The sequence below is a fragment of the Limanda limanda genome, chromosome 17 (genome assembly GCF_963576545.1).
Source record: "Limanda limanda chromosome 17, fLimLim1.1, whole genome shotgun sequence".
NCBI lineage: Eukaryota > Metazoa > Chordata > Actinopteri > Pleuronectiformes > Pleuronectidae > Limanda > Limanda limanda.
In genome coordinates this window covers 4,646,802-4,660,889 of record NC_083652.1, presented here as the reverse complement: position 1 = coordinate 4,660,889, position 14,088 = coordinate 4,646,802, and the positions used below count along the sequence as shown (strand labels likewise).

The 14,088-nt window shown below is 39.4% G+C and overlaps 1 protein-coding gene across 1 annotated transcript in view; it reads right to left on the bottom strand.

The window, feature by feature from the left end:
* tmem104 (transmembrane protein 104) overlaps positions 1–13,743 on the bottom strand; it is a 54,571-nt gene extending 40,828 nt beyond the window's left edge. Inside the window, exons 1-6 of the mRNA XM_061089648.1 lie at positions 13,529–13,743; positions 12,315–12,381; positions 10,445–10,566; positions 9,491–9,572; positions 4,064–4,157; positions 2,648–2,731 (exon numbers count right to left, since the gene is read on the bottom strand). Of these exons, the coding sequence (XP_060945631.1) occupies positions 2,648–2,731; positions 4,064–4,157; positions 9,491–9,572; positions 10,445–10,566; positions 12,315–12,359 (427 nt within the window). The 5' untranslated portion in view covers positions 12,360–12,381; positions 13,529–13,743. The remainder of the gene's footprint in view (positions 1–2,647; positions 2,732–4,063; positions 4,158–9,490; positions 9,573–10,444; positions 10,567–12,314; positions 12,382–13,528) is intronic.
* Between the last annotated feature and the right edge of the window lie 345 nt (positions 13,744–14,088).

Here is a 14,088-nt window from a genome sequence, read left to right as displayed (position 1 = left end):
AGTACTTTCTATACTACCGCTAGGTGAATCATAATCTACAATCCCTGAGGAAGCAGAATTGAGGTCTGAAAGTTCTGAATAGTGTTACAATATAAGCTTCACTCAGTTCCATTTTCAGAAAAAATGTAGTATTCATGGAGCATACTTCCTTCCTGAGACTAAACTTGTGAAATCCATTTGTTGGCTTGATCATAGCTGTAGCCGTTATAAGATATACTCCCTGAAAATTAAAGTACATCTTCTATGAAGCTGACACTGAAAACTATTAAAGCAGTGGCTTATGGAAAATGATTGGGCCGCAAGCTGAAGCAAACATGTCCATTTATCTTCCCGGAGGCTCTTGCACTCCTGGATTCATTTTGCCAGTGCTCTCAATGCACAAGTATGACATTTAAGTAAAAGTCACTGAAGTATTAAAAATGGATGTGCCCCTGTTTGGTTCTAATTAGGAGACGCGCGCCTGGGTTAAAGCGGAGTGAATTAGTATTCGCTGCCGTGGTCCTCCGTATGTCAGGGGAAGGAGAGCTCATGTTGAAGAAGCGAGCCAGTTGTTTGCACAGCCGCTGTTTGAACGGCCACATCACGTCACAAGAGGTAAGAACAGCTGAGACGAAATGCTTATGCAAGGACGGTGTTCAAGCGTTCGCTCTCTTTCTGACTTTAGCCAAAGTCGTCTTCTAATCAACTTTCAAATCATCAATGTGAAGGTTACAGTAACACCTTTCCACAGTGGTGCAAACCCCCCCCTCCCCATCAACATTCCTGTCAGTGGCTGCAGGTCAGGCTCATACAACAGCCGTGGCCATATTCCAAGTCTGCCGCACCGCTGCTGCTGCCGCTGCCACATCAATTTCAGCCCAGGAGGAAGTCAAACGCCCTCTAAGCAGGAGAAATGCTTTTAATTGCCTGCGAAGGTGCAGGACAGAAAGACAGTGTGCAATCACGCCCCCAGTTTATTACCTGTAAAGAGTTGGGAGGTGGTGTTTAAACTGTTTAAATTGTCCTGTAAATCCAGCAGAGTAAAATAGACTTGTTTGACTCTTTCCTGTCTTTTAGCTCCTAAAATGCATGAAGAACGAGCTGTTATCAAATGTTCACATCTGTCTCCGACAAGCAAAAACTCCTTGTCATTCAGGGCAGTTTCCTGGAGATGGTTTCGAAAATTGTCCCTTCTAACAAACTGCACAGCCATATACTTGAAAAGAGGACAGATTTCCATGCCGCCAACAAACCAAACCACAGTTCACTTTGATCTGGGCAAAGATCACCACTTTTGGTCAGACTCAATTCTGGTCCATTTGTCCAGACCATGAACCCCTAATTCTGGTTTGACTAAACTGAAAATCAGGGGGTCCGGACTAACTAGGTCAGTATGAAAGTGTTCTTAATGATGACAAATGGACAGACAAACAGGCGGGCATGGCGATCACGATAGCGCCCCTATAAGATTTTGCAATTTGCCAATTTAAAAATATTTTATTCAGGCACCACTTAAGATTTGAAATGTCCAAATTTTTTTGAACTGCATATATTTTCTGTGAAGGATTGAATACCTGTATCATGTTGTCAATAGGATGAGGTGCAGGTATCATATCACATTTCAGTTGTGCAAACAGATTGTGGCCAGCAGGTCAGTGTTCGTCTTCTCCCCTTTCCCTGTTCAGCGTGTGCTGCGACCTGAGCCTATCTCACTCATCTATGATTCACCGGGCCACTTTCCCTTAGCGTGGGGAGAGTGAGAAGAGGAGAGAAAACTAATTTCCTTATTAACAATCGATACCTCCACGTGCCTCACTTGCACAATGTTCGTTTCATCCTGGGAAAGGTCATCAGTAAAGATTTTTTTTCTTTAACAGGCGGGAGAGTCGAGTGAATGAGTGACAAGAGGGTGAATGGACGGGAGCACACTGCAGCCTTGACAGCCTGAACTGCATGTCAACATGCACGAGTGGGTTCACACGTGTGGGTGTGAACACAAGTTGAGTGGACCTGTGGGTCTGTCGTGTGCGTGTGCGCGCCAAGTGCTCCACCTAGTGTCGCCATGCTGAACGACAGAAAGAATCAGCTGGCACGACATTGTCGCAGCTTCGACCTTTCACTGTTCCTTCATTCCTTCATCCTGTTGCGTCACCTGTATCTGGTCAGCGTAATGCAAGCAGACAAAGCCAGAACAATGTTCTGATATAGAAGAGGAACGTGAAGCCACAATGTTTCTCCGTCTCTGGCTCAAGGTGAATTTACTTTCAATATGTCGTCCCATGTTAGAAGACGGTTCATTAGATCCCAAGTCATTCTAGTGGAAGCTTCACTATCATTTGCCACAAGCACAGGCAGTAACAACCCCTACACACACAGACACACAACACACACACACACACACACACAGTAGGGAGATTAACAGCCTTGATGGGGTCTGAAACAGGTAATTACAACCAAAGGCAATTAATCCATATAGAATTACATCCAATTAAACAGCCAGCAGCCTTCCTCTGTGAACGGACATAAAAGAAAAAAAAATCTTTTGGGATTCATCCCACACAGCCTTCACGACTCCTCCATAAATGTTACACATGGCTAATGACGGCGGTGTCTGCAGTTAATTGAATAACGCCATGAGAGGAGCAGCTCGAGGCCAGAGGGATATTACCTTTGTTGAAGTACATGGACGCCATTTGGCCCATCTCCACCCGCTCCACGATGTCGAAATGATCTACGTGACCTCCTGACCTCTCTGTGAAAACACATCCGCAGTAAATACCCAGTCGCAGTGGAGCCACTTTAAGTGTCAAGAAACAGTCTGATGAATTAAAATATATACATATACATACATATATACATACATACATATACACCCATTTTTACTCCCTGGCCTTCCTTTCCCCCTAACTGTTATTGAATGTTATTGCACTTTGTAATGGATATTAGGACTTATGGTCAATTTGTAGTGTTATATTGTATTATTTGCCTTTTATTGTCATTGTATAGCACCGTATTGTTATATTGTATTATTTGCCTTTTATTGTCATTGTACAGCACTTTGGTCAGTTTATGCTGTATTTAAATGTGCTCTATAAATAAAACTTACTTACTACTTACTTACTTACATACATACATATATATCAGGACAAACATATGAAACACATAAAGCACTGCTGACATTTTGAATGCAGAAAAAAAAAAACTTTTACTTAAGATGTTTACACGAGTGATAAATAGAGTGTTTCAGTGTTTCACAAATTACTGCTCAAGACTGGTGAGATTTGATGGCATCAGCAGTTATATTTTAGAGGAACATGTTTTAAAATCAATTAGTCAGCAGACAAAATATAGAATTCACAGACGTGTCAATCATTGATTAATCAGTGCTTACCAGAACTTAAATGTGTGAATTTATTGCTTTTACTCTACTTAAACTTATACCAAAATAAATATTTTGGGGGTTTTGGTCAAGCAAAGACAAATATGTGGAGATTTCAGATTGGTTTTCTCAATTTTTAGTTATGTTTTATAGAAAAATAGAAATTAAATAAAAAATTATTAACAGATTAATTTATGGATGAAATCTTTGTTAGTTGTTAGTTGTGATATTTGAAAAGTAATAAGATGTATTCTGATGACCAATGAAACATCTTGATTAGAGTCTGACTGATTTGTGAGTCGTTTACAGACATTTTGTTAAAAGATATGAAAACTTTTATTGTACAGAATAAACAATGTAGAATATATTTGATGTATGTATGTTTACATTTTATATAAAAATATTTGTAATTTCTTAATTCAAGTTCTTATTTACTTGCATTTGTGTTATTTGTAAAATATTATTCCTTTTCTTTTTCATAATGGTTTGATATTGGTCGGGCTCTACTCTTGTTATTTCAAAAATAAATTTCGAATGCAAAACGTTTACACACACAAACTTAAAGTGCGGATTTATGCAATGTCTCTGCATCACTTCATCAAACTTTAACCTCAGCAGTGATGAAAACAGTTACACAAATAGTTTTCTCGAAAATGAAGGTGTTTCCATTTTAATCGTTTATCGACTGTAAACACTGATACTCACGAACAGACAAGATGGGCTTTGTCTCCGGCTCTGATCGACCTCGACCCACAACATCATCGTCCGAATACTCAGAGGTGGAGTCGCTGTCGGCGATCTGAGGGGGAGAATGATGATGATGAGGATGAAGATGCAAGTTTGTTGAGCTCTATTTAACCTGCCTCTTTTACTAATTTCTCTGCATAAACCGCAGTGAGTTTACAAGCTATTAACACAGTGTTTATTTGCTATGTATGTGACACAGGGGAAGGCAACATCTGGAAATTACTAGCAACAGCTGGAAAGCACTTTGGAGAATGGAGGACGTCACAGTTTGCACCGATCACTTGCTCACACATCGCTTATCATTTCTCTCCAGAATAATATCAATGAGCCGTCAGTGAACGTTGTGATCAACTGAGTGAATACAAGATACTTTGGCTGAGACACGATGAGCGATGGCGGGAGGTAACTGCTCTGTGACAAAGCGGAATGGAACAGAGGCAGCTTGACAAACCGCCACATTAATGTGAGCAGCTACGGATGAGACTCAGTTGAGCTTCTAGCGACAGACAAAGTCAGACAAACCGTCTGAAAGTAGAAATTCGGTCAAACACCAGGCGTTAGGCAAACGTAGGACTCCCCACTGTGGCTGGGATGAATGTGATATTTCTACGTGCTGCAGGTGAATCAGAAGAGGAAGAGGAGGCAGTATTCTCTGTTGAACCATAGACTTAGGGACGCCAACATTTCACATCACAATTTAACCACAGAAGTGAATTATAATGTGAGACACTTTTACCTGAACTTGATAAAAGAAATGAATTAACTCCTCGGCTACTGTGATTGAGAGTTTACACAGTGACTTTATCTTTCATTTAAGACCTTATATAAATATTATAGAAACATGTGAGATCGTAGATTAGATACTTTAATCATTTATTTAGTACCCCGGGTAATCATAAACAGACTCTCTAACAACCCCTTGTTAAAGTGAGAAGAACTGTGATTTATTTATTAATTGATTAGTTCCTTGGCTGTAAACATTTTTTTTTTAAATACAATTCCAACATTTTCAAGACTAAAACGTATTCACGAAAATAAAGAATCCACAGATGATGAAAATGTGTTTATTTTGTGTACAATTGTTTATTATTATTTAGCATTTATCTTCATTGTTTGGTTTTAATAATTTTCATTATATTTCTTATTCTGTCTATTTTATTACTTGACCTTATAAGGTCTAAGGGTTTCAATCCTTTTTTCAAAAGCACTTTGTAACTTTGTTTTGAAAGGTGCCATAAAATAAATTATTATTATTATTATTATTATTATTATCAAATAAATCATAGAGTGTGAATTAACATGGGACCAAATAGGGCACTTCAACACAACAAACTGTTTTCCAAGAAATTTATTAGGGGATAAAATTCCCTCAAAATAGAGCACTATTACAATATACAATATTTTTTGTAAGTATTCTTCTTATTATTATTTTGGGGAGAACATTTCTCAGTCCATTTTGGAGCTTTAACGAAACTATATAGTCGCACTTTGCTTAGACTTCCAGCAGAGGACAGTGTCTACAGCCAGTGCTGAACATAAAAAACCTCATTCAGCTCTAGATTAAAAACACAGTCACGGTCAGGGGATCCTGTAAAGAACTTTTCCCATCACATGACCAGAGTTTAATACTGGTCTTCTAAGTTCTCTGCTTTTGACGTAATAATAATATTTCTGTTCAGAGGCTTCGCTCAAGCTGAGAGGAATAAAAAGCATTCAGCGGGAAACATTTCCAGTTTTCATCGGCTCTTGTTTTCCATTACAGGGGAGGGAAAATGCTGAGAGGAGTTCAGGAGCCATGAATCAAGGCCGAGTGTTTGGGGCTGAGGCGATTGTCTGCAGGCTCGTAACTCGTCAACTGGAAACCCACTGGCATTAACCAAGATGGTTTCTGCACCGTGGGAGACACAAAGTCTTTTTCTCGTTCAAAGTAAAAATGATTGAAGAATCCTCGGTAATCGAGTTGAGTCATACGTGTCCTGTAGACGTGTGGCAGGAGGCACATTTCACTTGGGCTAGAACTGAGCCATAAAACACCCTTCGAAATAAAATTATAAAAAGTATAGTTTATACATTAAAAAGGATTTTTCCTTTTGGGATTTTCAGTCATAGAAGATGAAAGTTGTTTGAGTTTTAACTCCAGTTCTCTAAGAACAACGACTATGTTGTCTACTTTGGATCAAAATAACAAAGAACGAGAAAATGTCGATGTATTTTTTGCACAATGCTGACTCAGCATGGACGATACTACCCTCTATTGTTAGTTAAGACATAATGCGCATAGACTGATGTTTACCTGTGTAATAATCATTTTTATGTGCCATTTTAATGTCGTATATGTGCAATCCTGTTAACACTGCAAATGTTCTGTTTACATTGTACTTTTTATTCATACTTAATGATATTTTCTCATGCTTTCATCGTAGGTTTTATTACTTCTGGAGGAAGGCAAAGTTAGTAGTGGTACTAATGAAGAATTATATTATTTTATCTTATCTTTTTGATAGCAGACCTGCCATTTACCACATGCATCAGGCATAAATACAGCTTTACCTTAAGTCAAAAGTTCACTGACAACTACAAGTGAAGTTTAATATGTGATCAGCTGCTTAAACATGCTTCAACCTACATAAGTAACTCATATAAATGCTGAAATCAGGTCCTGCAGAGTGTAAACAGTGTGCAACTTTTAATGAACAACAGCGCCCTCTGCAGTCCCATGTGGGGATTGCATGGTTTTCATGTAGAGATATATACATACACTCCTGATCAAAATCTTAAGACCAGTTAAAAAATTGCATGAATTTGCATTTTGAACTGTTGAATCTTAGGAAGGTTCTAAGTAGAGTTTCAAAATGCAAAAAGAAGAAATTGGAACAAGAGCCCAAAAGTTGCGAGCAGGCAATTTATTGAAAACAACAATTTAACTGAAGTCGGCTGTTCATCAGGTGATCAAAAGTTTAAGACCACAGCTCAAAAAAAAACAAAAACCTCCTAAAACAGAAATTAAAGTGTCAAAAACTGACTCAGTAATGAGTAGCTCCACCATTATTGTTGATCACTTCAAATATTCGTTTTGGCATGCTTGATGCAAGTGTTTCCAAAAGGCTAGTGCGAATGTTGCGCCAAGTGGTGAAGATGGCTTCACGAAGGGCATCCACTGTCTGGAACTGAAGTCCATTTTTGTAAACTTCCCTTGCCATCCATCCCCAAATGTTCTCAATTGGATTAAGATCAGGGGAACACGCAGGATGGTCCAAAAGAGTGATGTTATTCTCCTGGAAAAAAGTCTTGGTCAGACGGGCATTGTGAATTGGAGCGTTGTCCTGCTGAAAAACCCAGTCGTTAGCACACAGACGAGGGCCCTCAGTCATGAGGGATCCCCGCTGCAACATCTCCACATAGCCAGCTGCTGTTTGACGCCCCTGCACAACCTGGAGCTCCATTGTTCCATTGAAGGAAAAAGCACCCCAGATCATGATGGCGCCCCCTCCACTGTGCCGCGTAGAAAACATCTCAGGTGGCATCTCCTTGTCATGCCAGTAACACTGGAAGCCATCAGGACCATCAAGGTTAAATTTTTTCTCGTCAGAGAATAAAACTTTCTTCCACCTTTCAATGTCCCATGTTTGGTGCTCCCTTGCAAAGTCTAAACGGGCAATCTTGTGGCATTGAAGGAGACGTGGCCTTTGAAGACGTTTCTTGTTTTTGAAGCCCTTCCTTCGCAGATGCCGTCTGATGGTTATTGGGCTGCAGTCAGCACCAGTAATGGCCTTAATTTGGGACGAGGATCATCCCGTGTCTTGACGGACAGCCATTCGGATCCTCCGGCTCAGCGCCGGTGAGATTTTTAACCCTGAGGATCTTTTAAGAAATTCAAAATGACTGTCTTACTGCGTCCAACCTCTGCAGCGATGGCACGTTGTGAGAGGCCTTGTTTATGCAGTTCAACAATCCTACCACGTTCAAAGACGGTGAGCTTTTTTGCCTTTGCCATCAAGAGATCTTCACAGTGTGATTACTTGACAGGAAATGACATGGAATCCAAATTTTTTTTCTGTGTGGCAAAGCCTTGAAAATGAACATGTGATGAGCATCATAACATTAGCGGTTAACTTTATCAGAGCCAAAGGTTTAAATCACCGCCAGTTCAAGTCTTTTCTGGAGGAGTTAAGTCCAGAATATGGTGACTTGCCCTATCACACACAGGTGCGATGGCTGAACCAGGGAAAGTTGCTGGAAAGATTTTTCCAGTTGCGTGAGGAGATCTGTGAGTTTATTGAAAGCAAAGGGAAAGGCACAACAGAGCTGCGAAATAAAACGTGTCTGTGTGACATCACGAGCCACCTGAATGCGCTCAACCTGCAGCTTCAGGGGGGGGTTGTGTCATCACTGACATGTACGCTACAGTGAGGGCTCTTAAAACCTGATTTTTCTTTGAAGTCAATTATTTTTGGCTGTTGTTTGCCTGTAGAAAATGTTTTCACTGGAAATTACTCTGGAAATACTGCAGATAAAGCCAGAAAGCAATTAATGAAACTGATTTTATTACTTTTATATTTATTTATGTATTATTTATTATTTGTATTTCATTTATTTCATAATTAATGTTGTTTTCTCGGCAATACTCTATAGGCCTTGTTAGTTCCAGGTTCAATATGTGCACTAAGGTTCTTTCAATAAGTTTTCAATAAACGTTGAAATTGTGGCCCTCGACTTGAAGCAATTTTTTGATATCGGCCCACTGCGTATTTGAGTTTGACACCCCTGACTTAGAACCTTCCTAAGATCCAACAGTGCAAAATGCAAATTCATGCAATTTTTTAACTGGTCTTAAGATTTTGATCAGGAGTGTATATACAGTACCAGCCAAAGTTTGGACACACCTTCTCATTCGATGGTTTTTCTTTATTTAAATTTCTTTCTACATTGCAGATAATATTGAACACATCCAAACTATGAAGGAAAACATATGGAATTATGTTCTAATCATAAAAAATGCTCAACGAACCAGAATGTTTTATATTTTAGATTCTCCAAAGTAGCCACTTTTTGCTTCCATGACAGCTTTGCACACTCTTGGCTTCTTTCCATCAGCTTCATGAGGTACACACACCTCCTCCAGATCGCAGGAGGTTAAAAATTCTTCAAATATCAAAAGTTTCCTTGCAGAATATTGGAGATAAAAGCTGTTTTTTAACAACTTTTGAGTTCTTTTAAACTCATCTTCAGCATTACTCTTGAACTTGGTGAACATGACTCTGGAAATTGAAGGTACGACTATCAGACTGGGAATGAAAGAGGAAACATTCTGACAGAGAGAACTGTCCATCCAACCACCATGCAATTAAAAAGATTTTATACACACACTATAGACTAACATCTCACCTCTTCCTGCTCTCTCCTTTTCCAGCGCAGCTGAGCGTTGGCCGCCGCCATCGCCTCGATCACGAAGGTGGTGGTCATGTAGCTGGTGAAGGGATAGAGGGACGACCACAAGACAAAAAGGACTAATGGTCAAATACAGATAATGCAGGTTGCCAGCCATCAAAACTGTTCCATTATCAGAACAAATTAATGTGGTAACTGAGTTGATTCTTTTTTTTTTACACCAGAATGATCAATTAAAGTGTTATGGTAAAATGCTTATTTACACCTTAAGTGAGTGTAATTATGAAAAGAGGCAAATCTATTGATTGAAGACACATTTGCTGATCACCAAGGGGGGAAACAGAAACACCAAAAACAAACTGAACAGACTGAAATATGACGCTCTTAAACTTCTGTGTTCACCAGCTGGTGTCTAACTGTGTCCAATCAAGTGTCAACCCAGCATGACGTCACCTACTGGTTTGTGAGCTGATGTTTGAAGCCTTGAGATTGGCATTTTGTCCAACCAGTGGGGGTGGAGCCTGACTGAGAGCTTGAGGACACTGCACCCCCACCTACACCTGCGATTTACTCCCATTGGATGGTACTAGCTGTAAATGACACTGCATCAAGGCCCCAATGCATACAGGGCTTTAACGTCTACTTGACTCTAAATGGGAACATAATTTACTAAATGAACATCATACTGTTTTGAAGAAGAGATTGAGACATAAAATCCTTAGGAACATGTTTACTGATTTTACAAAGCAAGGGAGAAGTAGACTGATATTCTCATAGACTACTAACACAAATAAAGGATAAAGGTTTCAGGCACTTAGGCATTGGTTTCACTCTCCGAACCCAGAGCATACATCCATTATTATATACAGTGTCTGCAAATATTTCAGATGTTTTTCTGAGGAGGTGAGCTTCCTCTTTGTTGTAGAAAACTAGGGTTCGAACAGGACTCACCTCATGAACCCTAAAAATGAGATGAGTGCTATGCTGACCACCCAACCGGCTGCGGCGAAGGCTTTGGGCATCGTCAGAGCTCCAGTGCCCACGATCAGGTTGAACATAAACACCAGCCCGACCTGCGTAGAGGAAATGGAAAGTGAAGTCTCCTACAAGTCTGACATGAAGACCACAATTTCACCCCCTACTGCATCTTGTGTCCTAGAATTTCAAATTGCACCTGTTTTACTTTTGATTGAGATTACTCGGAATAAAATTTAGTGATCTAATATTGTAATATTAATGTCAAATATCTAATGTTGTTTTGTTAAAGTCCAAAATCTCCAGAATAAAAGTACCCAGTGTTCCTCATCATCCTTTCTGATGAATACAGTCATTGGGAAGGATAACAGAGGGCCACTCCTCTTACCCTGCTCCAGTAGCAGAGTCCTTTAAAGATTTACCTAGTCACTGTGACCTTTGACCACCAAAATCGAATCAGTCGCTTCTTGAGTCCAAATGATTGTTTATACCAAATTTGAATAAACTCCCTCAAGGTGGTTTTGAGATATCTTGTTCACAAGAACGGGAAGGATGGACCGACAACCTGAAAACATAATGGGTCCGGCCACTGGCAGTCATAGATGGAGAGATATAAAAAATGACCAGCGAAACTTAACGTTTGTGGTAAAGTCAAGCTGACGTGGGCAAAGTAAGGGACAGCTGTCAAAAGCAAGTCCAGACCATAAAGAGGCCTTGTGTAAAAAAAAAAGATGTGTAAGCAATTTTGTTTCCTCTTTATTTTTCACAGCACTTTCATATGCTCCCTCATTGCTCAAAGAGCCTTTAGACCTAGAGAGATTTCTTCATGCGTTCTTTTCCTCTTGTCTTTTCACCAGTCAGAGTTTGCATAAATTATATTAGAAACCGCAGCAGCCGGACTCACTAACAAAAGAGAGTCCGTCACTCTGAGTTTAGCTTCTCTTCATTGGCTTCAAGAGAGATTTTAAGATTTTATTGTTGACTTTTAAGCTTCCGTTCTCCTTTCTATTGGACTGATTACCATGAAACTTTAGTGGGAACAGTTTTTGTTGATTTCACAAGGATCAAGTCAGGACTCTTGAAGAAAATAAAATCAGATATATTCAGCTGACTGATATTTATGAATAAAATCCAGATCTCATGATTTAAATGTGGTTTGATAAGGGGCCAGTTGGGCTTTGATGAAGGTATACGCTCGGGAATTTCAGCTCTCATATTCTGTGATCATCTTCGATTTGCGCTAAATTCTTTCCTATCGTTTGCTTTCAATTCCAAATGTTTACTTGTAGAGCAGCTATGAATAAAATAAAATATTCTATTACGTTACATAATTACTCTGTCCTGTTCTGTCGTAGATTTAATAGTCTATGGTCTGTGTTAATACAGCGCTTTTTCTAATCTTGATGATAACTCAAAGCGCTTTACAGTCCAGGTTTTGACAAGGTATTTATATATGATGAGCAGTCAGTGTACTATTCTGCTCAAGATAAGTATGTAGTATAGAACAATCTACTGCTATGTAAAACTCTAAGGAAGTCACGAGAGGAGAATAGTAGGAATTCATGAACACTTAAGAACATGAGCGGCTGTCGAATTCAAAATTAGATTTGAATATACTACGGACGGTACCTCACTCTGCTCTCATACAATTAATGATCACAGTTGTCATTGGATTTTGGGGGGCTTAACACCTGTAGACAAAATTACACAACTAAGGACTTTATAGACAAAACACATTCTTTCTGAGCTGTTATCTTATGTTACAGGGTTGTTTCAATGTGATCCCTGAACTTTGTGTGATCAGAAAGATTTTGGGAATCAATCACATGTTCCACAGGATACTCACAAAGGCAGAGTAGGGTTCCCCGGTCTCTGTAATTCCACCCGCCATGGTCGATGACACAGGTCTTCACCTGACGGAGGAAATAAAACACAGCCAGGTAACTAAAGCATGCCATATTGACTTTCTTTAAAACTGATAGTTGCTTCATCCACATAAGGGATGAAACAGTAACTGGTTTCACATTTTACTGTGGTAAAATTCCTGACAGTTAGTTGGATGGTTTAAGTGTTTAATTACCATGTGAGTGAGATTGAGTTGGTACAATAACAGCATGAGCTGCTAGTGCTCATTCACTGTCGTCAAATTGCGTGCTTTAACAAAACTGATATTTTGTACAGACTCTCATATATTCAGGGTCAACGTGACAAGTCGGCGACCTTCTCTGCTCCTCTGTGGCTCTACTGTGTTGTGTTAATAAGCACATTTGATTAACATATTTAAGGTTTCATTAAAACCTGCATCAGGGGAAGTTTTCATTTGAACACAAAAAGCTTCTTGATACTAAATAATTGATATCAATAATTCACATATTTAAATCGAATAATTGTGAAATTACTTCAGTTTGTATGAGTACTTTTTGAACATTTTCTGCACATTTGAATATTGATAACAATGATAAAACATCATGGCGTTTCAAGTCTGAGTGACATATTAAGTTCCGTATTGTAGAATCTGTGTGTACAGGACCCATGATGAAAAAATAAGATGCACAAAAAAGAAATGGAGAAAGAACTCTCATCACTCGTCTTTACATTTAATGATTATGTTAACGTTGACTCAAAGACACCCGAGATAAACATTTGAATCAAGACTTTACATACATTTTACGACCCATTTTTCAATTCGGCAACAATATGCTTCACTAATAATCAACCATATGGTGCATATTTCAATAGAATACGCGTTGTTTTGTGAATGTTTTGCAAATATCTACGAGTCGTGTGACAGGGCCAGTGTGGGGAAGAAATGCTTATTTTTATTTAATCATAAACAGTATTTTAGTGTCACTAACTGGTGTAAACTTGTGTTTACTTGTTCAAAGTTGTGTGACTACTGATCTGGAATCTGTTCGCTAACACGCAGGTTTGGTGAAGCTGTGTCACACACTGTTATACGGGTTATTGGGATTTTATAATAAATACAAAGAAATGTGTGAATCTTATGGAGGTTAGCCACACATGGTCGTTCACTGAAGACAGATACTGAGACTGCTTTACCTCACTGCTTCCAAGTCCACTGTGTCCTGCTAGTTTAGCTGCTGATCTAGCCGGGTTGCTCCAATGCTGTCAGTCGGGGATCAGCTCCTCACTCGCCGGGTCTATAACCGCAGAGTCTCGGAGCTAACATGGGCCGCTCCGCTGTGAGACAGCCGGAGGTAAACAGTGTCTGTGGGCTAACAAGGCTCCGCCATTGGGCTAACAGACAGTGAACTCACCAGGTCAGCTGACCTGCATCAACAAGCTGACACTTCCTGCTAACACTCACTTGCACTTCCGAGACTTGCTTTCAAAGTAAAAGCTTTTCTCCTCCTGTCAACGGAAAGCTTTTATTATAGATTATTATTAAGTTCCCAACATTTATTTTTCTAATCACGTAATTGATCCATGTTTTTTCTTTATCATCATTTTAACTATGCAGTTAGCGCAACAATAACAAAAACGTGCTTACCACATGATTTCCATTACACCACTTTTATTTTGAATTCCGGATTTGGTTACAACCCGCACCTCGGTGCTGCTGCAATTATCAAAACCACTTTTTCAGTATGTCCTGTCAC